The sequence below is a fragment of the Hevea brasiliensis genome, chromosome 8, assembly GCF_030052815.1.
Source record: "Hevea brasiliensis isolate MT/VB/25A 57/8 chromosome 8, ASM3005281v1, whole genome shotgun sequence".
Taxonomy (NCBI): domain Eukaryota; kingdom Viridiplantae; phylum Streptophyta; class Magnoliopsida; order Malpighiales; family Euphorbiaceae; genus Hevea; species Hevea brasiliensis.
This window is the reverse complement of record NC_079500.1, coordinates 15,080,647-15,107,744: the sequence shown is the minus strand read 5'-3', so window position 1 is coordinate 15,107,744 and position 27,098 is coordinate 15,080,647. Positions and strand designations below refer to the sequence as shown.

At 35.0% G+C, this 27,098-nt stretch overlaps 1 protein-coding gene and 1 non-coding gene across 2 annotated transcripts; both read left to right on the top strand.

The window, feature by feature from the left end:
• The first annotated feature begins 833 nt into the window (after positions 1-833).
• On the top strand, positions 834-26,095 carry LOC110647201 (proline-rich receptor-like protein kinase PERK3). Its single transcript, XM_058150706.1, has 9 exons — positions 834-1,046; positions 1,277-1,630; positions 1,702-1,782; positions 1,867-1,937; positions 2,101-2,183; positions 24,889-25,018; positions 25,186-25,350; positions 25,572-25,647; positions 25,758-26,095. The coding sequence occupies exons 1-9, from the start codon at positions 986-988 to the stop codon at positions 26,093-26,095; spliced, it is 1,359 nt and encodes a 452-aa protein (XP_058006689.1). The 5' UTR covers positions 834-985.
• LOC131182583 (small nucleolar RNA R71) lies at positions 15,278-15,385 on the top strand. Its single transcript, XR_009150847.1, has one exon. It is a non-coding gene; the product is annotated as a small nucleolar RNA R71 (small nucleolar RNA).
• Positions 26,096-27,098: the final 1,003 nt, after the last annotated feature.

Below are 27,098 nucleotides of genomic sequence, written 5' to 3'. Positions count from 1 at the left end.
TATTATTCTTTCTTTATTAAGTTTAGCTTCATTGAAAAGTACTCTGATTATTTAAGAATCAAGAACATATTAATGTGAGTAATTACAGTTTTAAAATTATTTAAGAAATAAATTTAATTTTGGTATATATAAACTAACTTGAAATGTCTGATTTTTTTTTTAAACTAATATTAGAAAACCTCTATAATTAATATTTAAATTTTTATTAAATAATTTATATATAAAGTAAAATAAAAATGAATACTACAATTTATATTATTGCAATGATTACTTAGATTAGCATTACGCGGTTTCCTCTTATTTTAAATTATTACAAGTTATAGTCATCAATCATAGCATAATGACAATGTATTCTTAAATAAATTAGTGTTGCCTGTCATAAGTATAAAACATTTAAAAATATATATTATTTAACATTTAAAAATATATATTATTTATTTATTTATAAAATATAAAATACTTATCATACGTTGTCGTTATTTATTTGTTTAGTATAATATTTCGAGTATGAAAAAAGTGGTTCGACTAAATTTAATCTATCACTACTGGATGAGAATATTCAATAGCCTTTGATTTTCCTAATTCTCATCCAACCCAATTTTTCCATTCCTTGTTTTGTCTGCACTCTACATGAAATTTTAAAATGTGTACATGATTTTATTTAAAATAATTAATTGTAGTGAATTTTATTATAATTAATAATTAAAATTTATTATCATTATATATAATAATTGTGTAAAATAATTTTACGATAAAAACAATATTTGAGAGGAGCTACGCCACCTAATTAATTAACCAACAAAGTTAACTAACTCTACAAGAAAATAGAAAGAACCTTCCCATCTCTTTTTCTTTGTAGTCCTCAACACCCCTTCTTCTTTCTTTCTCTAAACCCTAACTTGAGTTGAACCTGCTGCTTTACACTCTTGGCTATAACTTCTCCGGTTGCTCTCTCTCTCTCTCTCTCTCTCAACCTGCCATCTTGATGGATTCCTTGAGGAATTGTTTCAGAAGCACCAAGGCAGATCGCCAACCTAACACTACAGGTATAGTTCCATAAAGGTTCTTGAATTATACTTTTATTTAGGGGATCATGACAAACTGAATTATATCTCCATCCCAGCCTTTGTTTTTCTATTTTAAGTCTTTAATAATATTTTCCAGTGTTGGCTTACATATATATATATATATATATATATATATATATATATATATATATATATATATGTTCTGATTCTAGCGTTTTTGTTTCCTTTCACTTTGAGGCGTGTTATAGTTCGGTCCAAAGTTGGATCTAGCTCACGAGAAGGATTTGGGCTGAGGCAATATAGCTATGATGAACTAGCAGAAGCAACCGATAAGTTTTCCAACAGAAAACTGCTCGGCGAAGGCGGTTTTAGTCTAGTCTATGAGGGAACAATAGATGGGGTAAAAGTTGCTATTAAGAAACTTAAAATTCGTCCGGATGAACGGTCGCAGTCGGAAGAAGAATCGGAGGAGGAGATTAAGGTTATTAGCAGAGTAAGTCACAAAAATCTCGTTAAGCTGTTTGGATACTGCATTGAAGGAGACGATATATTGCTTATTTTGGAGTATGTTCCCAAAAAATCCTTGAAACATCATTTACATGGTGAGTCCTTTCTGTGCCCTGAGACATACAAATAATAAATATGATATTACTCACAAGAAATGACAACACAGGAGAGACCACTTTGGAGTGGACAAAAAGAATGAAAATCGCCATGGGAACAGCTAAAGGGTTAGAATATTTACATGAAAATTGTGAGTAAGCTTTTTTTTTTTTTTTTTCTTGTTTTTGTGTTATTAATTTATTCATAGCTAAAAGTATTTATTGTGTCCATATAGGTACACCCAAAATCATTCATCGTGATGTTAAGGCCGATAATATACTTATTGACGATAAGTATGAGCCAAAGGTAGAGTTACGTGCCAGGATGTTTTTAGGAGATATTAATTTATTATTTGGATATCAATTTATTTTATTATATTTGATTGTCTTTCATATTAAATTATATCCCTCAATTGCGAAAAAAAAAGCCACAATAAATTGTTAAATCAGCTTGGATTATTTTTGTTCAGATAGCAGATTTTGGACTTGCCCTTCTTTTTCCGGAAACTGGTAGCCTCACTCACATCACTAGATCAAACAAGGGAACTCAAGTGTAAGATGCTTTTTTTTTTGGTTTTTTTTTTTTTTAGGTTAATCAGCAGAATAAATTTAAACTTTTATATTTATTGCTTATTTTATCCAAAATTTATAATTTTGGACACTTTAATCATAATTTTCAAAATTGAAAAAAAATTATCCACAACCAATAATTTAATTTAGAGATTTTCACTTTTGTTACATGGAATGCCAAGTGGTATGACAAGTCACAATTTTTAATTTTTTATTTGATTCATCTCTCTCTTTTTCATGCACACACACAAAATAAAAATTCTAGAGTAGTAAAATTATATGACGGCAATATTTCTATTTTCTTGTGCTAATGACGTTTCTATGAAACTTAAATTCAAGAAATATAAATCTAGCAAACACCTAGAATGACAGCAATGTAGGTGACATATAAACAGGTGAACATCAAAAATAAACAATTAACACAGCAATATGTTACAAGCACATATATGGTTCCAGCAAAAGGAACCTGATATCGAAGCGAAAAATGTCTAATTATTGGTAGTAATTGATGCACCTAATTAACTGATGTTTATAATGGACTGATTTCAGGATTTATGAATAATCAGTTCCTGGTGTGCAAACTAGCACCTTTGAATTGAGCTTCTCCCAATTCAAGATACTATGGTTTGACAATATGAATTAAACATTCATACATCTATCATAAACCACCTAATCCATATCGTAGCCATTCTTTCACCACTTTGACTTATTTGACAAGAAACCAAATGCCTAATCAACCTAAAGATTGCTCCTCCTCCTCCACCCCTCCCCTTCACCCTTAGCAGCAATCAAAACCTTCCCTTCAATTCCCATCAGGCTTCCCAAAATAGATCCACATATCAAAACCTCCCTATCTATACCGTGAAAATCTTCCTCCACATTGGGACACATCATCTCTTTGGAATGTTTTATCCAAATTTGGTAAAGTCCTTGATATCTTTATTCTTAACAAATTCGATAGAAGGGGAAGGAGATTTGGCTTCATTCGTGTTCAATCTTAGTCCATCTTAAGGAACTTTCTAAATGATTTAAATAGCTTGTGGATAGTAACATACAAGCTATGAGCTTTTCAATCAAGGCACAATCATAGACAAGGGACACATTCCCAATCCTAAGATTAGGTTCTTCATGCCAATCACAACAAGCGAATGGTATGATGTGGCCCAACCGCAAGTGCACGGGTCGTACAAGTAATATAGAAAAGATATCATTCCCACGAGGAGTTGTGTTAATGATTGAATTTTTGATATAAAAATTTTAACTAATTTGAACTATTTTTGAAATTAAAGTAATAAATTGATAGATATTGAAGTGTGAATTCTATGTGTGTGAAATTAATAATCTATTCAACAATGTAATGATTAAACTAAAATTACATCAAATTAAAATAAGCAAATTGAAATATGGCAAGATTTAAAATGGCAAGTAATTAAATTCAATTAGAAATTAACAATGATAAAAAGATGATTTCGGAGTTCGGGGGTTCATATTCAAGCTATTTTGGGATTTTAAATTGGTTATCCAATCTTGTGGAACTTACGGGTTTTAAGGGGATTAATTCTTAAATCCTTTGAATACCCTTTCGAGTGGGACAAAGAGTGCCTTAATCAATCTAATCCTACTTTCGTGGAGTTAAAGTTAATCAAGACCCATTAAGTTCCTTAATTAATCTGTAAATCCTCTTAATCCTTAGTCTATTTCAAGATCTAAGTTAATTAAGTTCAATTTCTTGATTATCTATCATAAAGCTTTCTTCTTTCGGTGCCTCAACCATGGATTAAGAATAACACTTAATGGGATCCTAAACTAAGCATGTCATTGAGCACACAAGAAATGAATAAAACTCATTAAGACTACAAAATATGGATTACCCAATCAAAATCCATAAAATATCTCAAATATTACATCCCAACTCTAGAATCTAATGAAAACTACTCACTATCCATAATATTTACAAGAAATTCTGAGTTAATATGGAAATAAATCTTTAATCTAAGCTAAGAACTAAGAAACACAATACAAGAAATGTAGGAAATATGCAAGAAAGGAAAGAAAACTCCAAATCTGTGTGGAAATGGAGGAGGTGACGTTTTTAGCTCCCTTTTTTACTCTTCAGCTGCTGCCTTTTTTTCTTTCCCTTTTTCCTGCTCTTACCAAAATGGGATAAGGGTCTATCTATAACTTTTTTTTTTCTGACAAGTAGCCCTAAAATGGTGTATTTGAGGTGTGTTTTTATGAGGGAATCTTCTGCCAGCTCATTATGAAGACTTTCTGGGACTACATAAGTGGACTGCATAAGTTATGCAGTCCCTTATGCAGTTTTCGGCTGGTTTCTGGCTCTCTGTGCGAAGCTGCATGAGCAGGGTGCAAGACTGCATAAGTTATACAGTTTTCCGTGAGGTCGCATAAACAAGGCACGAATCTGCATAAGTTATGCGGCAACTTATGCAGATTTCGGCAGGTTTGGGACATTGTTTCTTCTCCTTGTGCAGAACTGCACAACTTATGCGGCAAGTTATGCGCAATTTGGCCAATGCATACTTAACTTTGAAACTTGTTTTTGACATCTTTGGCTGTAGAAATCACTCCTTAATAGCAAAATTTCTTTTTTTAGTCCCTCAAAAACACCATTTTTCCTACAAAAAAAAATAAAATTACAAATTAATCCAAAATTGGCAATTATGAAAAACTATCTAAATAACTAATGAAATTAGCTAAAAGTGACTAATAATCAAATAAAATGACAATGAAATTAAATCTAAATAACTATGCAAAATGTATGTATCAAATACCCCCAAACTCAAGCTTTTGCTTGTTCTCAAGCAAACTTTAAAACATAATACAATTTTTAGGGGTGCCTTGTCCAAAGAGCTATGAAAATCACTTATTAAAGTAACTTAACATACATTTAGCCATACCAACAATCCATATACCCATCCTTCAAAAATGCAAAGAATTTAATGCTTATCCAAACTTTCACCGCTTAGCCATCAAGTCAAATATCATCCAAAATTCCTAAACCAACCAATCAAAAGAGAGAGTCATGCTCAAAAGAAATTTTAGAACAATCAATAGTCAAAGTGTCTCTATATAGAATGATGGAATTGAATGAATGATGAATAATTTTCCAATCCCATAGTCAAATTCCCTACTCCTATCTCCACTAATGTAGCAAGTACTATCAAGAGATCAAAGGTCTTTTTAGGGATGTAATGGGGCCATGGGGTTCAAAATGAGGCTAAGAAGAAAAAGGAAAAAAGGATTCAAAGCATGAGAATATTTTCAATCTTGAAAACATAAGGTACACTTCTTATTTTATTTTTTTTTTCTTTTTCTTTCTTTTTTTTATTTTTATATATATATATATGGAGGAGAGAAATACACAATGAGAATTGTCAAGTGCTAGCATATTTTACAAAACACATAAAAATGGAGGGACACTTTGATACTTTAAACTTGTATCTTGTATTTTCTCTTGATGATTGTCCCTAAAAATGCCACCCCCAAACTCATTTCCTTTAATTACTTTGGGTGGATTTCTTTCAATTTGAATGACAATAGTGAAAAGCACATATTCTAGCACTTTTACAAGATGACAAGCATTTCTTCTCCCTTTCATTAATATATATATATATATTTTTTTCTCTCTCTTTTTCTTTTTTTTTTTTAATCAGAGTATAAAGTGTACCTAATATTCAATTATCCTCATGAAAAGGGTTGGAGTGTTTGGTTCATTAGCTAGGTAGCAATAAGGGTTTCAAGAAAAATTAGGAATAGAAAGGCTCAAAGGGGTTTGCAGGGGTTAATTTTAATTAGGAAAAAGGCCAAAGGTTTAAAATGAGAAGGTTTAAATCAAAGAATGCCTAATGATCTCTCTTTTCAAGTATAAGCTGGTATTTCACCTTGAAAGGTTTAGAAAGTTTGTTTTAAGATTGGTGAGACATCATTTGACTACCTTATATCCAATAACTCCCTCTAAACACTCCAATCTCTAAAGGACTAGTTGGGTGGCTTTTTGGCTAAGAAGATATAGGCAAGGGATAAACACTTCAAAACTTTGAACCTCTTAGGAAACTTTTAATCCGCAAACCCAACTAAAGGTAAGTCAAATCACTCTCATAGGCAACTTTTTAATACTCAAAGGATTTGGCAAAAGATTTTAATGCATGATTCCTAAAAATGAGCAATGCATTAACTAAATGGAGGAAATCTATTTGTGTGCAATGTGTACAACTTCTAAGTGATGTATAATGTGTATGTAGATGTGTTATGTATACGTTTGTATGGATGTCTATGTAAAATATTTACAATATATATGTAAATGGAATGGGATGAGATGTTCCTACACTCAAAATGTGAAAAATGTAGCAAAAATCAAAATGCACACCCCCAAACTCAAAATTGGACATTGTCCTCAATGTCTAAAGCAGTGCAGCATCAAAACTCAAAGCAAAAGGGAATAACCAGGAATAGTTAAATTTAAGAGCAAAAAGAAAGAGTTACCTGGTATAGAGCAGATGTGAATTCAAAAGATGATGGTGATGCATAAGAAGCTGCACAGGTTATGCAGAATAAAATGCTGTACAGAACAGGTGCATAAGGAGAGTGCATAAGCTGTGCAGTTCTGCATGAGTTGCATAAGGGACTGCACAGGCTATGCAGAACATTTGCATAAGGAGTTTCACAGCCTGTGCAGTATATTTAAAAGCTGCTGCATAATGATATAGCAAGGAAAAATGTGCAAACACCAGCAGAGGTATGTAAATATATACAGTGTATTGACAAGTATGCACAAAAGGGCAGTAAAGGCAATGAGAATCAACGAAAAACTAATGGAATAGCCATCCAATAGAACTTCAAGAAAACAGAATTCAAAACAAACTAAAATTGTTTCAGCACATCCAAAAAGAAAAACTCCTAGAAGCTTGAACAAAAGCAAAATAAAAACTAATATAATTCTATGGTTTTGCCATTGTCCAAAGATGCTGCTAAAGGACTAGATGGAGCTGGCTGCTGCCAAAGGGGGGGTTCTGGAGGAGGTGATGGAGGTGGAGGTGGCATTCCCAGAAAAGCCATGAGTTGCTTCATCATCTCTTTTAGCTCTTTCTGTTTATCTCTAGTTTCCATAACAAAATCAAAGAGTTAATCATGATGATCCTTGAGGGTATCAAGACCAGTTTCAAGCTTCCTATCCACAAAATATACATTATCACTAAGCCTTTCAAGATAGGTGAATAAGGCTTTAGTGTTGAAGGGAGGAGGTGTAGTGGATGCAGAGGGTCCAGCTGCAGATGGTGTTGGCTGTGCAGATTCTGCTGGGGTATCCTGTGCAGACTGAGTAAGTGGTACAGGTTCAGTAGAATGCTGTTGGATTGGTGGTACATATTGTGCCTCCGGTTGTGCAGTAGGTTCCTATATCTGCTGCTAGTTGTGCAGTGTTAGATGGTGGCAAACTGAATCCAGTTTTGGATAGGTGAGTAACATCAAAATATAGAGTGTCTAAAAGGGCTGGTAGAGGATGCTCTTCCGGATCAAAACCAAAATGCTTAGCTATAACAGTTATGAGCCCACCCATTACTATATCTCCTACAGATTTGGTAGCAATATGTAACACATGCTCACAGAAGAAGTAACCAGGAGATATTTTGACTTTGTGAAAAGCACACCATAGTATGAACAAGTCAGATTTTCCAACAGCACCAGAACTAGTCCCTCAGCCTAAGATTGTGCTAGTAATAAGCCTATGGATAAATCTAAGTGCAGGGTCTATTATTTGGGAGGTCTTAGATCTGCTAGCATAAAAACTCTGAGGTTGGTTTGTGATACTCCTCCAAAACTGAACAGCATTCCAAACACCTTTATTTGCTACCTCTATGCCTATATATGGTACCCTAAACAATCCATCAATTGCAAACCCAAAAATACTATGAAATTGGTCTAATGATAGCTCTCTATTTTGCCCCAAACACCTAAATTTCATAGTTGGCTTGTAATCTATCTCATGCAATTTCAGGGTAGCAGAAAATGAGGAAATAAATTCCAAAACTAGAGATGGATAAACTAGTTCTTGTTTATGCACAAATTCTATCCAACCTAGACCATCAAGGTAGGCAACAACATTATCAAATAAACCAACTGATTGGAGGGCATCTGCATAAATGTACCTAGTGGGTTGCACTTTCCTGTCCTTTAGTCTCTTAAAAGTTGCCTTGTGGGTTGCATCAGGAAGGGGCCAAGGTAGTTTGGATACCTGTGTTGCTGTTGAAGGTTGCTTCTTGCTAGAGGAGGGTGATTTGACTTGTGAGGTAGAGGTAGAAATGCCAACTCCCTGTCGTGTGGAAGCTGAAGTTTTGGGGTTTTTGGGTGCAGGCTCTGAAGGTGGAGTGGCAGGTGGGTCTTTGCATTTTGTGAGAGGTGGTGCAGAGGCCATAGGTAGGGTTGATTTCGACCGGATTCTCCTCTTATAGGTGGATGTAGGAGGAGGTGGAGGGGTTTGTTGTGGAGGAGAATCGGGGTTGGGGGCCTGCATTGCTAGGGGCGTGACTTGGAGAGGAGAGCCTTGAGGGGAATGGGGAGGTGATTCCATGGTGGGTGTCATCGATGGTGGGAATGGAGGAGGGAAGAAGAGAATGAAAGAGAGAAAGGGAGGTTAGGGTGTCGGTCGGTGAAAAGAGATGTGCCGAGAAAATGAACAGGAGTGGGGGTTTGTGAACAGGAACGACGAGAAGTGGGAGGTGGGAAAATGGGGTGCCGAAATTTTTTTGATTTGCACAGGACATGTAAAAACTGCATAAGGGGAGAATGGGTGTGCATAAGTTATGCACTCTCTTATGCAGGTTTTGACAGAAAATAAGGGTCTGAAAAATTGGTTATGCAAAAGTGCATAACTTATGCACTTGGTCATGCAGGTTTCGGCAGAAAATGGAATGTAGGCAAGTTGGTCGTGCAAAAGTGCATGACTTATGCCCTCCCTTATGCAAGTTTCGGCAGAAAATGGGAGTGTGAAAAATTGGTTATACAAAAGTGCATAACTTATGCACTTGGTCATGCAGGTTTTGGCAGAAAATGGAATGTAAGCAAGTTGGTCGTGCAAAAGTGCATGACTTATGCACTCCCTTATGCAGATTTCGGCAGAAAGTGAAAATGCAGGATTTGAAGTCATGCAAGAGTGCATAAGTTATGCACACACTTATGTAAGTTTAGGTAGAAATGAAATTTGGCAAAAATGTGGCTGTGCAGAATTGCATAAGCTATGCACATCCTTATGCAGATTGCAGCAGGGATGAAAAATGGCAAAAATTTGGTTATGCAGGATTACATAAGTTATGCAAAAGCTTATGCAAGTTTTAGCAGAGATAAAAAATGGCAAAATTTGTGGTCTGGAAGCTGCATAAGCTATGCAGTTACTTATGCACATTTTAACAATATTGAGATTACAATTGAAAATGTTTTGCAAGTTTGAAAAACACACTAGAATGAAGAAATGTAATCCTATGAAGCATAAATAGTGAGAAATTATCACCAAAAACACATCAATATATATACAAAATCCATCACAGTTGCACCATACAAGCTTGTGGAGGTAAGTTCTGCATAAGAGGCATTTGTGAATTATGCCATTTCAACTCAAACTCTGCAAATTAACATTTAGCACATTAAAGCTCAATAAAAATCTGCACAAAGTTGCATTTATCCACTAAAGAAAATAGACTCTCCAAGTTATGCCAAGAAAATGCAGCATGTGTATATTGAATCACACAACCCAAATAAGTTCAAAACTACTAAAATGACCCACTTACCATCATATTAACATGATAAGCACAAATACTTAAAAGTTACACACCCAACCTCAACAAAGAAGCAAATACCATATGCTGCAGACCCCTCTTTGCTGAAAGTTTCATTTCTCTGCATAAACCAAGAAGCAGACCTGCACAAGTTATGCAATGAAAATAAACTAATCTTGGGAGAGTTAATGGGTAAAATATCAGATTAAGAGTTACTCCCCAGTAGTGCAACAACCTTCCTCCATTGAAATACATCTACAAAGGACAAGATTCAACAATGTCAAAAAATTGAATTTGGGGAGATTTAAGATAAAAACAAAAGTAATGCAGATAAAAGTAAATCAACAAAAGCAAAATAAAAGAACTTGGGGTGCCTCCCAAGAGTGCTAATTTATAGTCCTTAGCTGGACTCTTCATGCATTTCACTAAAATAAGGTGAGGGATCAGAGAGCTTGTAGCAGCTTGCTCCCTTTATTGGGTCTCCAGTTATGTAATGTTTCAATCTATGCCCATTGACCTTAAAATTTCCAGATTTTTCACTCCAAATTTCAATTTCTCCATAAGGGAAAACCTTAGAAACTCTATATGGACCAGTCCACCTTGATTTCAGTTTTCCAGGAAACAATTTCAATCTTGAGTTGAATAACAAAACTGAATCACCTTCTTTAAATTCCTTTTTCCTAAGATGCTTATCATGCCAAACTTTAGTTCTTTAAATTCCTTTTTCCTAAGATGCTTATCATGCCAAACTTTAGTTCTTTCTTTATAAATACGGGCACTTTCATAGGCATCCATCCTCAATTCTTCAAGCTCATTAAGTTGCAATAGCCTCTTCTCACCAGCTTGCTTGAGATCAAAATTTAAGGTTTGAATGGCCCAATATGCTCTGTGTTCTAACTCCACAGGTAAATGACAAGACTTACCATACACCAACCTAAAGGGAGTAGTTCCTATAGGGGTTTTGTAAGCAATCCTATATGCCCATAAGCATCATCTAGTTTGACAGACTAGTCTTTTCGAGAATTGCTCACTGTTTTCTCCAAGATATGTTTGAGTTCTCTGTTAGAAATTTCAACTTGTCCTGAAGTTTGAGGATGGTATGGGGTAGCTATCTTGTGCACTACACCATATTTCCTCATTAAGCTCTCAAATTGCTTATTACAAAAATGTGAACCCCCATCACTAATTACAGCCCTTGGAGCTCCAAATCTACTCAAGACAAATTTCTTTAAGAATTTCACTACCACCTTAGCATCATTAGTTGGAGTTGCAATAGCTTCTACCCACTTTGACACATAGTCAACTCCAACTAGAATGTATTTATTACCATATGAAGGAGGAAATGGGCCCATAAAATCTATTCCCCAGACATCGAATAATTCCACTTCAAGAATATCATTTAGGGGCATTTGATCTCTTTTTGACAGATTTCTACTCATTTGACATTTATCGCATTCTAACACAAATTTCCTCACATCCTTAAAAAGGTTTGGCCAAAAGAAACCAGCCTGCAGAATTTTACTAGCTGTTTTAGAGATTCCAAAATGTCCTCCATAATCAGAAGTATGGCAATGATGCATAACACTCTGTGTCTCCTCATCAGGAATACATCTTCTTATTAAACCATCACAACATCTCCTAAAGAGTAAAGGATCATCCCATCTATAAAATTTTGCCTCATGCAAAAACTTTTTCTTTTGTTGCCATGTCATTCCTAGAGGTAAAACTCCACAAGATAGATAATTCACCAAGTCTGCATACCAAGGTAGTTTAGCAACAAGAGAGAAAAGTTGTTCATCCAAGAAAAACTCATCAATAGGGACTTCATCCATTTCTTCATCATCCAATTTCAACCTACTAAGATTATCTGCAACTACATTTTCAGCTCCCTTCTTATCTCTAATCTCCAAATCAAACTCTTGTAGCATCAGAATCCACCTAATGAGCCTAGGTTTAGCCTCCTTTTTACGGAGTAAATACCTGATAGCAGCATGATCTGAAAATATAACCAACTTTGAGTCAATAATGTAAGGTCTGAACTTTTCCAATGCAAAGACAATTGCTAAGAATTCCTTTTCAGTTGTTGCATAATTTGTTTGAGCCTCATCCAGTGTTCTACTAGCATAATAAATAGCATAAGCCCTTTTGTCCTTTCTTTGACCAAGAACAGCTCCAATTGCATAGTTGCTAGCATCACACATAATTTCAAAAGGTAGGCTCCAATCGGGCGATTACATGATTGGTGCAATGATAGGAGCTTGCTTCAACCTACAAAAGGCATCCAAACACTCTTGGTCAAATACAAATGGCATGTCATGACTTAACAAATTAGACAAAGGTTTGGCTATTTTAGAAAAATCCTTGATAAAGTGTCTGTAGAACTTGGCATGTCCTAGAAAACTTTGAATTCCTTTGACATTGGTAGGAGGAGCCATCTTCTCTATCACTTCAACCTTGGCTTTATCAACCTCTATTCCTTTGTAAGACACCAAATGTCCAAGCACTATCCCTTCCTGAACCATAAAATGACACTTTTCCCAGTTTAACACAAGGTCAGTATCTGCACATCGCTGCAAAACTTTAGAAAGGTTAGCCAAGCATATGTCAAATGAAGATCCATAAACAGAAAAGTCATCCATAAAAACCTCCATTATATCTTCAATGAAATCTGAGAAGATTGCCATCATGCACCTTTGAAAAGTGGCTGGTGCATTACACAACCCAAATGGCATCCTCCTATAAGCAAAGGTTCCATATGGACAAGTAAAAGTGGTTTTCTCTTGATCATTTGGATGGATAGGGATTTGAAAAAATCCTGAATACCCATCTAAATAGCAAAAATAAGAATGCCTAGCCAGTCTTTCTAACATTTGATCAATGAAGGGAAGTGGAAAATGATCTTTTCTAGTGGCAATATTTAATTTTCTGTAATCTATGCACATTCGCCAACTAGTCACTGTTCTGGTGGAAATTAATTCATTATTTTTATTTTTGACCACTGTCATTCCACCCTTTTTTGGGACAACATGTACTTGACTCACTCAAGTACTGTCTGAGATAGGATATATGATCTCTGCATCAAGCAACTTCAAAATTTCCTTTTTAACAACTTCTTTCATATTTGGGTTCAACCTCCTCTGATGTTCAATAGATGGCTTACAATTTTCTTCCAAAATAATTCTATGCATGCAAAAGTATGGACTTATTCCCTTAATGTCATCTATGGTATATCCTAAAACTTTCCTAAATTGTCTCAACACTCTTAACAACTTATCAACCTCTAAAGTGCTCAAGTTTGCATTTACAATTACTGGATAAGTGTTATTGGTGCCAAGAAATTCATACCTGAGCTGAGAAGGAAGTTGCTTAAGTTCTACCTTAGGTGCATCTTCTTCCTTGAATGATGGTTGCTTAGATTCAACTATTTCCTTTTGTGTGAGTTGAAAAACTGGAGCAGAAATGAATGGTGGACTACCCTCTAAATGTTGAGCATATGCAGCCACATGAGGGTTGTCATAGTCTATACTTCCTCCATGAACCAAGCAATTTTCAAGTGGATCTTCCGGATATCTCTTTCTGAAGTGTTCTTTAACCAGCTCATCAATGATATCAATTCTCAAACAAGTATCAGCTTCAGAATGATGCTTCTTCATAGTGTTATTAATATTGAAAACCAATTGATCTTCACCAACTCTAAGAGTCAATTTTTCTCCCATAACATCAATCAATGCTCCTATTGTAGCTAGAAAAGGCCTTCCCAAGAAAATTGTGATATTAGAATCCTCTTCCATGTCCAAAATGACAAAGTCAACAGGTATATAGAACTTCCCAACCTTCAGAGGCACATTCTCCAAAATCCCTTTAGGATACTTAATTGATCTGTCAGCTAACTGAAGAGAAATGTAGGTTGGCTTAAGATCTCCCATATTGAGCTTCTCATAAATGGAGAGGGGCATAAGCCCCTAAATCACATAAAGCTTTTGTAGAACATGATTCCCCAATATGGCATGGAATTGAAAAACTCCCTGGATCCTTAAGCTTTGGAGGAAGTTTCCTTTGGAGGATAGCACTGCATTCTTCTGTCAAAGCTGCAGTTTCATGGTCTTCAAGTTTCCTCTTGTTTGAAAGAATTTCTTTTAAGAATTTTGCATAAGAGGGCATTTGTGAAAGAGCATCAATAAAAGGCACATTTATGTATAACTTCTTCAAAACCTCTACGAACTTTCCAAATTGCTTATTAAGCTTGGCTTTTTGAAATCTTTGTGGAAAGGGGAGTTGTGGTTTGTAAGGCTCTGGAGGTATATACTTCTCTTCCTTCTCTTCAATTTTGTCTTTACATTTTTTTGCACTTTCTTTCTCACTTTCTTGTTTTTCACTCTCACCAGTTTCTTTCTCATTTTCTCTCCTCTCACTATTTTCACTTTTCTCATTATTTACAACCTTCCCACTTCTTAAAGTAATAGCTTGACACTGCTCTCTTGGGTTTTCTGGTTGACTTAAAAGTTTTCCAAAAGACTTTGTACCTGAGGAAGATGCTTGTTGTGCAATCTGATTTTCCAATATTTTGTTATGTGTTTGCATCTGTTCTAGCCTTGCTTTCATGTCTCTCATCTCTTCATCATGCTTAGTTTGGTTAGCAAGAATCTGTTGTAATAAGGCTTCTATGGTGGAACTTTGTTCTTGCTGTTTTGGTGGAGAATTCATATTTCTCTGCTGAAAATTAGGCAATGGTTGCCTATTTTGCTGATATGGAATTCCTTATTGCTGTTGTGGCTGAAGATTCTGATTTGGGACTTGACTTTGCTGATTTCCCCATGAAAAGTTGGGATGATTCCTCCAAGTTGGATTATAAGTTTGAGAGTAAGGATTCCCCATTTGTTTGTTTTCATAATTACCAACATATGCAGCTTGCTCTCCATAATCTACTCCACAGCTGGTAGTTCCTTCTGCATAAGCAACTTGTTGTGAACTTCCAGATGATGATGATGAACTAACCAACATACTTAAATCTTCCATCTTCTTAGCCAAAATATTTGTAAGTGCATCAAACTTTGCATTAATCATGTTGAATGGATCAAGGTCATGCATTCCAGCAGCTTGCCTCTTTTGAGTTGGAGCTAATCCTCTTGGACTACTCCAAAGATGAGTATTCTTTGCAATTTTCTCCAGTAGCTCATAAGCTTCATCTTCATGCTTCATAATAAATTCTCCTCCTGTTTGAGCATCAATTATCCCTCTAATTGCAAGAGTAACAATGGTGTAAAAATTCTGGTTTATCATCCATTTTGGAATGGTATGATGTGGACATTGTCTCTCTAATTCCTTCCATCTCATCCATGATTCATAGAGAGTTTCATCTTCTCTTGGTCTAAAAGCTGTCATTTGATTCCTCAATTCTTGAGTTTTTTCAGGTGGAAAATATTGTGCAAGAAATGCATTAGTGAGTTGCTCCCAATTTGTAATGGAGTTGTGAGGTAAAGAATCAAGCCAATCCAATGCTCTATCCTTCAAATAGAATGGGAATAGCTTCAATCTTGCTGCATTATCAGATACTCCAGGTTGTTTTTGCATATCACAAATCATAGCAAACTTCTTTAGATGTGTGTGTGGATTTTCAGAAGGATGTCCCCCGAATTGGGAATTTTGAATCATTTGAAGAACCCCAAAATCCATCTTATAACTATTTACATCAATTCTTGGTCTTGCTATACTCTCTCTTAAGTCATCAAAACGAGGAAAAGCATGATCCATCATACTTCCCCTAGGCACATTAGCATTTACAACCTCTTCACCTTGGGCTGCATTTTCATTGTTTCGATCATATCCAGCATTACCACCACCAATTCTAATTCTTTCATCAGCCATATCTGCTTCAATTTCAGTTTCTCTCAAGGCTTCTTTTCTTTTTCTGGTTTCTTTCTTGTTGGCTCTACAAAATTTCTCAATTTCAGGATTAAACAATAAGGATGTGTCACTTGTGCTTCTAGCTCTTCTCATAAAAGATTAAGAGTACCTAAAAAGAAAACAAACAAACACAAAATGAAAAGATAACAAAGATAAAACTATAAACAATTAAAATAATCAAGAATTCAATCTTAAACAAACAACTCCCTGACAACGGCGCCAAAAACTTGATGTGGCCCAACCGCAAGTGCACGGGTCGTACAAATAATATAGAAAAGATATCATTCCCACGAGGAGTTGTGTTAATGATTGAATTTTTGATGTAAAAATTTTAACTAATTTGAACTATTTTTGAAATTAGAGTAATAAATTGATAGATATTGAAGTGTGAATTCTATGTGTGTGAAATTAATAATCTATTCAACAATGTAATGATTAAACTAAAATTGCATCAAATTAAAACAAGCAAATTGAAATATGGTAAGATTTAAAATGGCAAGTAATTAAATTCAATTAGAAATTAACAATGATAAAAAGGCGATTCCGAAGTTCGGGGGTTCATATTCAAGCTATTTTGGGATTTTAAATTGGTTATCCAATCTTGTGGAACTTACGGGTTTTAAGGAGATTAATTCTTAAATCCTTTGAATACCCTTTCGAGTGGGACAAAGAGTGCCTTAATCAATCTAATCCTACTTTCGTGGAGTTAAAGTTAATCAAGACCCATTAAGTTCCTTAATTAATCTGTAAATCCTCTTAATCCTTAGTCTATTTCTAGATCTAAGTTAATTAAGTTCAATTTCTTGATTATCTATCACAAGGCTTTCTTCTTTCGGTGCCTCAACCATGGATTAAGAACAACACTTAATGGGATCCTAAACTAAGCATGTCATTGAGCATACAAGAAATGAATAAAACTCATTAAGACCACAAAATATGGATTACCCAATCAAAATCCACAAAATATCTCAAATATTACATCCCAACTCTAGAATCTAATGAAAACTACTCACTATCCATAATATTTACAAGAAATTCTGAGTTAATATGGAAATAAATCTTTAATCTAAGCTAAGAACTAAGAAACACAATACAAGAAAGGTAGGAAATATGCAAGAAAGGAAAGAAAACTCCAAATCTGTGTGGAAATGGAGGAGGTGACATTTTTAGCTCCCTTTTTTACTCTTCAGCTGCTGCCTTTTTTTCTTTCCCTTTTTCCTGCTCTTACCAAAATGGGATAAGGGTCTATTTATAACTTTTTTTTCTGACAAGTAGCCCTAAAATGGTGTGTTTGAGGTGTGTTTTTATGAGGGAATCTTATGCCAGCTCATTATGAAGACTTTATGGGACTGCGTAAGTGGACTGCATAAGTTATGCAGTCCCTTTTGTAGTTTTCGGCTGGTTTCTGGCTCTCTGTGCGAAGCTGCATGAGCAGGTTGCAAGACTGCATAAGTTATGCAGTTTTCCGTGAGGTCGCATAAGCAAGGCATGAATCTGCATAAGTTATATGCGGCAACTTATGCAGATTTCGGCAGGTTTGGGACATTGTTTCTTCTCCTTGTGCAGAACTGCACAACTTATGTGGCAAGTTATGCGCAATTTGGCCAATGCATACTTCAACTTTGAAACTTGTTTTTGACATCTTTGGCTGTAGAAATCACTCCTCAATGGCAAAATTTCTTTTTTTAGTCCCTCAAAAATACCAATTTTCCTACAAAACAAAGTAAAATTACAAATTAATCTAAAATTGGTAATTATGAAAAACTATCTAAATAACTAATGAAATTAGCTAAAAGTGACTAATAATCAAATAAAATGACCGTGAAATTAAATCTAAATGACTATGCAAAATGTATATATCATGGTACAACCCCAAACTAGATAATACAAAGTATAAGAAGTTAATAGTAATAAGGAGAAATCCCCCTTGGATGTTGGTGCGCCTTCTACTTGTCCTATACATGGTGACAATGCAAAAAAATACCCCTGACATATGCTAAGGCCAACCGCGTTTAAGGGATCAAGAGACAAACTATCATGTAGGCAAAAATGATCAGAGTACAAATGAAAATAGAGAATGGCTCTCAGGATCAGTAGTGGACTCACTTTTAAGCACTCATGCCATCACTAACCTTCAGGAGCATCTCATGGCAGATGGTATTCTTTCAATTAGGGTACTTCCAATGGGAGGCAACCTAGTGCTGCTAACTTTTGATTCAAAAGAGGTAATGGAACCATTCTTTCCTGGCTAAATCAGTGTGTTACAGATATTCATCCTTGGCAGTAAGTTTATACGCCAACAAGAAGACTAATTTGGTTTAGATTGCTACCATTGAATGTTTGGATCTCAGATTTTTTGGAATGGATTGGAAATAAATTTGGTGATTTTATCTCTGTCGCTAGTGGTATGCAAGTCAAATTAAGGTTGGATTTTGCAAGAATTCTTATTAGTACCAATTCCAAATTTCCTATTAACTAGGTCTTGGTTATGGATGTCAACAAAGTTCGTCATAATATCATCGTTACTGAAGAGCCATGTACTGAGCTCTTCCATGGCTCTTCCATTCCATGTGCAAAAACTTTCTTCGAAGTTGTTGATGATGTGGATACAGTTCAATCCACTCCTGACCTGTCAACTGATGGAAATGCCAACTATGCAAGCTCCGGTCATTTAACTCTTGGAGACAAACCCTTTGATAACAATTTTGCTGAGCCTTATCGAGCCTCAGAAGATGACAATAAGCAAGGTAGGTGTCAGTCCTTTGGCTCCTTGGCAGACTCTCCTTTATAGTTCCAAGATGATGCCCACACTACTAATGTCCTGGTTAATAATAATTCTCATCTAAGTGTAGCATTTAATGACTTCACTTGGGTTATCGATTGGGAACCCAATTTGTCCATGTGATGCCCCTTACCCGTCTACTGTATAGCAGAGCAAGAAGTGCCACATTCGGTGCCGGAGCACCCTATCTTGTTTTATCATATCTATTGTAAACTTTTGATGTCATTTAAAACATGTATTCAATGTGTAGAATTTTTTTTTTTTTTATGTCTTATTTCTATGAAGACCCGGACAGAGCCTCCCCTGTTTTATTAACATCTGGCGGGTTCCACTATCACCTGTTAACATATTCATAGTCTTCTCACATATTTCTATATCATATTCTCTTTTATCATATCATTCACAACTATTTATGAGATCTCAAAATGAAGTATCATCTATTGCATTCATATGGAAATTCATAGATAATAAATTACAAGTTTTCATTTCAATCTCAAGTTTAATTTCAAGTCCAAAATGAAATACATTATAAACTATTAATTACATCATGACTAAACATAATGAACCAAAATACTAGTCTATACATGGGCCCTACCAAAATACAACTGTAGAGGTGACTAGTAAACACTGGCAAATCTGATCAGTCTCTGTGTGAGCACTACTACTACTGCTGCTACGGCTGCTGGGACTGATCTCCAGTACCTACGCGATGGAAAGCCAACGCGCTAAGCATAACGCTTAGTGGTGCATAATTTATAATAACAATAATTTAACAATTGAAATAATATCTGCAAATCATAATTTTTTGGTCTTTTACTTTTTTATTGCTCTTTGGAAGCAATTAACATTATCGGGATCTTTTATGATTACTTATTGTATTTTAAGTCTTAATTAATTTTTATCAGTGCCCAAGAAACCTATAACAAATTATAAAAGCTAGGTGCATAGGTGTATACTGGTTAGACAGCCGTATGTCTGTCTAACCAATATACGTCTGTCAGGCATGAGGCTAGCTGTCGAGCATGAGACCCGCTGTCAGGCTTGTAAAGCGAGAAATAAAGTAGGCACAATGGCCAGTAAGTAGGCATATAGCCTATAGACCAATCATACCAGACATATATTATCAGTTCATGATTTTTTCAATAGGCAGTACTGCTATCTGTAGTCCCTAATTGGTATACCAATTTATCCAAACTAAATAAATAAGTCTAGGTATACTATAGGCAATTAAACATTTTTAATTATTTTAGCACTATTCACTGTTACTATTTTTTGGTACTGTTTATTGGTACCATTAATTTCATATTAATAGGACATTAGTCCCAATTTACATATTCATATCATTTTTAATATTTAGTTATCCTTATGAGTATTTTAATTATCATATATAGCATTTTTCCCATGAACCTTTCTTTAGGTTCATTTTGATGTGTTATCTTTATCTAGGAATTTGACTAGGTTAGGATGTCTATTTGGTCATACTTCCTTCATAAAAAATGCTCCTCTATGTTTAAACTTAAATTTCAGTTTTTGAATCACTGAATTTGGAGTCATAGAGCTCAAGTTATGGTTAAAATACCATAACTGGTCCATTTGCCTCTAAGCTGTCCAGAATTTACAATTTATGGTCAATAAACTTTGACCAGTCATTTGATCATTTTATGGTCATTTTTAGACTTAGGTTCCTTCACAAGATATGTTCCTTTATGTCTTAGGGACTCTCAGGTACAATTTCATAATTTTTCAAGCTTGGTATAGTGAGTTATAGTCAGTGTGTTAACCTGGACTCTCAGTCCTATAAGGGCAATAACCAACTTCAGGGCAGTATGTTTGACCCTCTTTTTAGGGTCTGTACACTTAGAATTTAGCAAAGGTGTCTAAATCAATATTGTAGCCCTAAGTATCATGTTTCCATATCATATTGGCACATCTCAAATGGAATTTCCTAGTGGGAGTTATGGCTAAATGAACACACAGGTATCAAATGGCATTCTGGGTTCAACTTAACATTTTTTAGATTTCAATTCCTAACTTTGGCTAATATTTTCCCTAGGATGCAATGGTTTCTAGATCTTGGTCAAAACATAAAAATTGTTGTGCTATGTATTATAAAACTTTTGGCACTAGTTTCACTCAATTTGAAGCTTTAGAGACCAAGTTATGGCATTTTTGCCAAAACTAGTCAAGCATACCAACGGAACAGTATTTTGGACAATTTCTGGGTTGGCAGTTTTAGTGACCCAATTTGTGCTAACAATTTGAATTAATTAAAGGCAAAACTGGGTCAAGTGGTCTTCATGAAAAGTGTAGCCCTATGTCTAAGCTTTCCATTGATGTAAATTTTAGGTCATTTGGACCAGTATAGAGAGTGTTATGACCAAATGAACACGTACTGTTCATTTGGTCATTTTCTGGGTTTGGTGCAGGGTAATCCGGATTTGGATAGTATTTAGGTAAAGTTTTGGACAGTATTTGGGCATGGTTTCTTCATGGAAAATGGGCTATGTTGAGTCTAATTTCACCTCCAATTGGCCTCATACCAATTGGAGTCACACATTTTCAGTTATGGGTCAATAAACCCATTGGACTCATTGAGTCCAAACCTACAGAAAATTGAACACTCTCAATATCTCAATTCCTCCAACTTTCTTACTTCAATTTGTATGCAATACACTTCTATAAGCAACAATCTCAACTCAATAGGTCAATTTCAACATTTTACACAAAGTCCTCAATATTTACACAAACCCTAGTTTTCAAAGTTTCAAATTTACACAAACACTACACAATCAAACTCCCAACCATTTTAACTCATCACACATTCTCATGGAATCATTTTTCATCACTTAAAAGCAATAAACCTCAAGTTTCATGGCTGCAAAAAATTCAAGGGTTCTTTGCTCAAGATTTTCTTTTTATTTCCATGGTATTTATACTTGGCTAAACATGCTTTTCATGTTTAATAAAGAGAAGAAGAGGGATTAGTGCACTAACCTTACTTGAGCTTCCCTAACTTCAAATTTCTTGCTTCCAATGGGTGTCTATAGCTTCCTTAGGGTGTGGGGAGTATTTTTTGTGAAGTGGGCTATGGGTTTTGGTGTGTAGAAGCTTGGGAAATCAAGCTTGGAAGCTTGACAACAATGGAGGAAATGAGGGAAAGAGAGAGAGAAGAAATGGAGGAAGAAGATGGAAGTGGGTGGGAGTTTGTCCTCTAGTGCCTATTTATAATTTTTTTGTTTGAATTTTCCTAAGCTTTTTCTTTTCTTTTCTTTTCTTTTCCTTTCTTTTCTTTTCTTTTCTCTTCTCATTTTCCTAATCTATTTCATAAATTTTAATTAATGTTAATTATTTTATTCTCTAAATTTTTTTTTATTTTGACATTTAGGTCAAAATTTACCTTTGGGGGTGAAATGATCAAAATGCCCTTAGTAGTGCATATTGGGTTATTTTTATTATTTTTATATCAATTTATAAATTCTCTAAACTTTAATTTATTTTTTTCTCTACATTTTTCCTATATTTTCTTAATATTTATTTCTTCAATTTATGCCTCCTCACTATAGTCTAGGTGTAGTTTCAGACATTTTAACTATCCGAACAGACATTAGTCATTAGAACAGAAAAATGTACGGATTACTTTTGGTTAGGGCGTTACAGTCCAGGTTACAATGGATCCTTTTTTTGTACTTCAATTGCTAGATAGGCAAGATTCACTACATTCCTCACTTTCTCTTGACCTAGATGTCCTTGAAGGAAGAGCATGAGTTGAACCTGTGAATGAGAATGGATCTATCAATAAGCTTTAGTTAGTTTCCTTTAAGCCCACTTCATGGGCTTGTGCAGGTGATTTCATGCAATAAGAAATTGGAAGCCCAACTATCCTCAATATGGTGCCCATCAGTAAACTACCCCTACCTTGCTCAAGCCTAGCAAATGATGTCCCTTTGTCACACCTCAAACTCAAAGTAAACAGAGTTCTTAAACGATAGAGAAGAACTAAAGCTATTGCTAACCTATTAGGGTTATACCCTTAGTTATCAAAGGATGGGAAAAAACAACCTTCAAATGTAGATCCAAGAAGGCCTCTATAATGACTAACAGTATGATTAGGTGGATGAACTCATCACCGATAAGCTTTGCCAGATCCTTTGCCACTTTCTCCCCATAAAGAAGCGACACTAATGCTCTAGCTAGGCAAGAATCTTGGCCTAACTTTCAAAGCAGATGAATCAATTATCTTGAATCAACTAGCACAACAAATTATTGAGGATCGAAAGAAGTATGTTACTACTCTATAACTCCGTTTCTTATCCATTTTTGGTTTATAGTTGCTAGGGTACCTGCTATTTTGTTTAGGTTGTTGCTTCCATTATGGATTTAAATGTCCCAATGCTGCTTTCCCGATGATTAAGAGTGTTTGGGCCTTCGGTGTTCTGTAATGGGTTTCCTCTGATGCTGTTGGATATTCCAAAGATATTATATTGTATGGAATAGAGATTTAGTTGTTATTGCTCAGTTCTTGATTTTCTCCAGATGGTTTTTGCTTTATGGGGATCTTCATATAAAAATTAGAGTTTGCCTATGTCTCATGCATTGCCTGTTGAGTTCAAATCTTTTAGAATAATTTTCAATCGGTTTTAATAGTTATTGCTAAGGTGTTAATCTTCCCTCTGTTTTTGATTATTTGAATTCTATTGATTTTAAAGCTTTTGATTTGTTGGGGTTCTAGTAGATTATCGGTATCGCTAGTAATACCAGTAGCCTATGTGGTGTGTGTTAGTCAATCTTCCATTTGTTTGAGATCACATACCTAGCCAATCTAGTTGCATATCTTCACTTTTACATATCAGGACTCTTTTGAAGTTGGATCCCTTAATTTCAAGGGTGTTATGCTCTCCATTTTTTTCTAACCTTCAAAATTTTGTAATTATGGAGTGCTTCCATAATTTGTTGACTCAGAGTGCTACTATTTTTCCCTAAGTTGTTGCAAATTGAGTCTAGTTTTGGGGTAGCTGGAGATGGCATGTTGTAAAGTCCTAGCTTATTTCTCTTATTGAGTTTTTGAAATTTTCATCCAGTGTGGATTTAATATTGATCAAGTGTTGAGTGCCATAAATCAATCAATAAAAGTGTGTTTGAAGTTATGGATCCGCTTGGGCTCTTTGTCGGAATAACAGTCATCATAGATTTTTAGAATAGGGTGTGCATCTGCTAGTAAATTTTTTATTATTAGTTTATCATTTTCTGGTGGGTGTTCATATCTTGAAAAGTCGCTTTGCTTCTGCCCATAGTCATTCTTAAAGAGATTGTAGTAGGGGCTCATCTTTTGGAGGGAGTGTAAAGCTTGTTAGTTTTCTTTTGCATGGGGCTCCATCTTGCTGCTGTTATCTTTTTTGGTTCTATCGCTAGTCTTCATCATTTTGGGTCTGCTGATTCAACTTCTTCTTGTGCTTTTTCTTTTAGTTTGCAGTTGTTATTGGGTTTTGTTTTTTTTTTTTTTCAAATTTTGCAGCATCCTTTGCTTGGGCCTTCCTCATCATTCTGTCGTTCACCCCTTTTATTAATAAAATTCTTGTTGCTTATAAAGAAAAAGAAAAAAAAAAAAAAAACAAGTGCTTACGTATTATACTACGGTCACATAAATTTACTACAAAATTCTCTCTCTGCGTGTGTGTGTGGTGAGAGAGAGAGAGGATGAGAAAGGGGGGAAGAGAGATGAATCAAATTAAAAAAATTAAAACTTTTGACTTGTCAAGCCACTTTGCATCCCATGTGGTAAAATTCAAAATCCCCAGTTAGATTTTGCTAATTGGATAAATTTTTTCCAATATCAAAACTTTTGATAAAATTGTCCAAAATTAATAAATTTGGATAAAATGAGCAAGGTTTGCATTTATTTAGCCAATAAGCCTTTTATTTGAGTGGTTGAATACATTAATATTACAGTCTGATTTGGAATGCTTATAATAAAATAAGAATAAAAAAAGAACCCCTTTTTAGGCTTCTCCATCAAAGATTTTCAATTTGGTTAGTCAATGCAATTATGCAGATGTTAACAAAAAAAAAATTGCAGTTATGTAGAAGTAGAATATTATCCTTCTCAAAACTTATCTAAAAAGTCAAATGTTTATTGTTATGGTGTGGTTCATCTAGAGCTAAAAATTTGGAGAAAAGCTAAGCTTTAAGGCTCTTATATTATTAATTGTTCAATGTAGTTATGCAGATCCAGAGTATTATCCTCAAAAAGTCTCTGAAAAGTCAGATGTTTATTCCTATGGTGTGGTTCTTTTAGAGCTAATATCTGGGAGAAAAACTATATTAGAAGGCACTGATATTGTTGCTTGGGTACGATACTCATCTATAATAGCTAATATCTTTTGAAATTTATGGATTCTTTCAAATCTCTCAAATCAAATACTGCTTTTCTATTGTACTATCAAAATAAAGGGGAAAATGATGGTAGAAAATTAAACCTCGGCAAAAAAATAACTACTTGTATTTATCGATTTCAGGCAAAACCTCAAATTGAATCTGCTTTGCACAGTGGAGACCACACAAATCTTGTCGATTCTAAATTATTGCAAACGAAGTATAACGAAAAAGAAATGAAAACAATGATTTCTTGTGCTGCGGCTTGTGTATATAAACCTTCAAGCTCTCGTCCAAAAATGAATCAGGTCAAAATTCAATTGCATTATTAATTGGCATATTTTATTCATTTTCACTATTAACTATCTATTAAAGTATTCAAAAAAATTTGTAAGAGGATAGCTTAATTAGTTTATCTCTACTTTTGAAAGATGCAAAAAGTGAAGAGATACCATTAGACCTAAATTAAATATTAAAAAAATAAAAAGAAAATAGAGATAGTTACATTCACATACAGCTAGCCATGCAGATAGTTCGAGCTCTTGAAGGATATATGTGTATAGAAGAAATATGGAATGAGAAGAATGACAACATATTCCTGAAAGGTACTACATGTGAATTTCCTTTTCTTATGGAAATTTAGTATGTTATACACACGATTGCTATACGAAATTCGTATATTAAATTTACTCTTTTCTTTTGATCAACTTTTTAGTGATCTCCCCCATCAGTGGAACTTCCTTGGCCTTCCCCACGGGAATTGACTCTACTTTGTCAAATGGAGCTCAGGGTCCAGATCCTTCATTCCGGGATTCAACCCCAACCAATGGAAGAGATGACCCCCCGGATTCAAGACTGCCCAATGGTGGTGGACAGGTTCAGTCGATTAGTACTGAATCAGAGTCTGTTGATGGGAAGGTATCTAGATCTCTTAATGATGGTGAGAATGGTGTGACATCAAGGGATTCAACATTAGTTGCCAGCAGTAATGGTGTGACATCAAGGGATTCAACATTAGTTGCCAGTAGTAATGAAGTTGAGGTTGAGTATTGAAAAGTATGAACCTGGTGTGTATCTAACTGTAGTGGCCTTGCGTGATGGAACTAGAGATCTTAAACGAGTGCGTTTCAGCAGGAGAAGATTTAGTGAGCAACAAACATAAACTTGGTGGTGTAAGAATTGTGAAAAGATGTATGAAAAGTACAACATTCTTGCAGATCCAAGGGAGCCATGTCATCCTCCTCCCAATCTTAGCAACAATGGGAGGATGGGAAGTTCCTATCTCAACACATTTTGGAACTTCGACCACTGGGTTTTTAAGGTTAAGCAAAATGAATCTGAACTAACATCTGTTTTTCGGTTTGATGTTCTCACCCTTCCCTCCATAATTTATTTTCTTTCTTCCATTTAATTTCTTGGATATCTGCCCTTCAGGAAATCTGTTTTTATCGTAGTGTACGTATATTAATTGTGAGATAATTCGAGCAAGAAAGGTTTTGTTCTTTGGTTTCCCACCCCCCTCACTTCTCAAATTTCCCACCTTTCCCCACATGCATGTTCCCTACAGTGCAATTTTCCTTTTCGGTTGAGTGCAAGGGATAGACTTTTCTTCCTGGGGCTGGGCAGTTCAGATGCGGCTCTTTTCACAGTTTCATTTAGTTGTCCCCAAGCATTTTCCAAGAATCACTGGTACGCAAAACGTATGAAGCTGGCCTTGGAGTGTAGAGCATTAATTGAAAGTTAACATTTATTTAATTTATTAAAATTCATATATCAAAAAACTGAATATTATCAGTTAACTACTCTAATTTACCATTCTCTTTCTTGATTAGATAATCCTAAGCTTAATGGATTGCGTAATGTTGAGTCCAACAGATCTTAAAAACTGAAGTCTTTTGTCAGTTTAAAAGTTAATAATGACTTTGAACAAAGGGAATTTACTCATCAAGAATATTACAGCAGAGAAGATTTACTTATCAAGAACTAACAATGGCAACTCGAGATTTCTCCGACGACTACAGTCTTGACGAGGGTCCTTTGCGGTCTAATTGACAAG

Excerpts from the sequence above, each read along its gene's own strand:
- LOC110647201 (XM_058150706.1), top strand. The coding sequence starts at position 986 with ATGGATTCCTTGAGGAATTGTTTCAGAAGCACCAAGGCAGATCGCCAA. Across the intron at positions 1,783-1,866 it reads AGAATATTTACATGAAAATT|GTACACCCAAAATCATTCAT; the intron begins GTGAGTAAGCTT and ends GTGTCCATATAG. Across the intron at positions 25,648-25,757 it reads TGACAACATATTCCTGAAAG|TGATCTCCCCCATCAGTGGA; the intron begins GTACTACATGTG and ends TCAACTTTTTAG.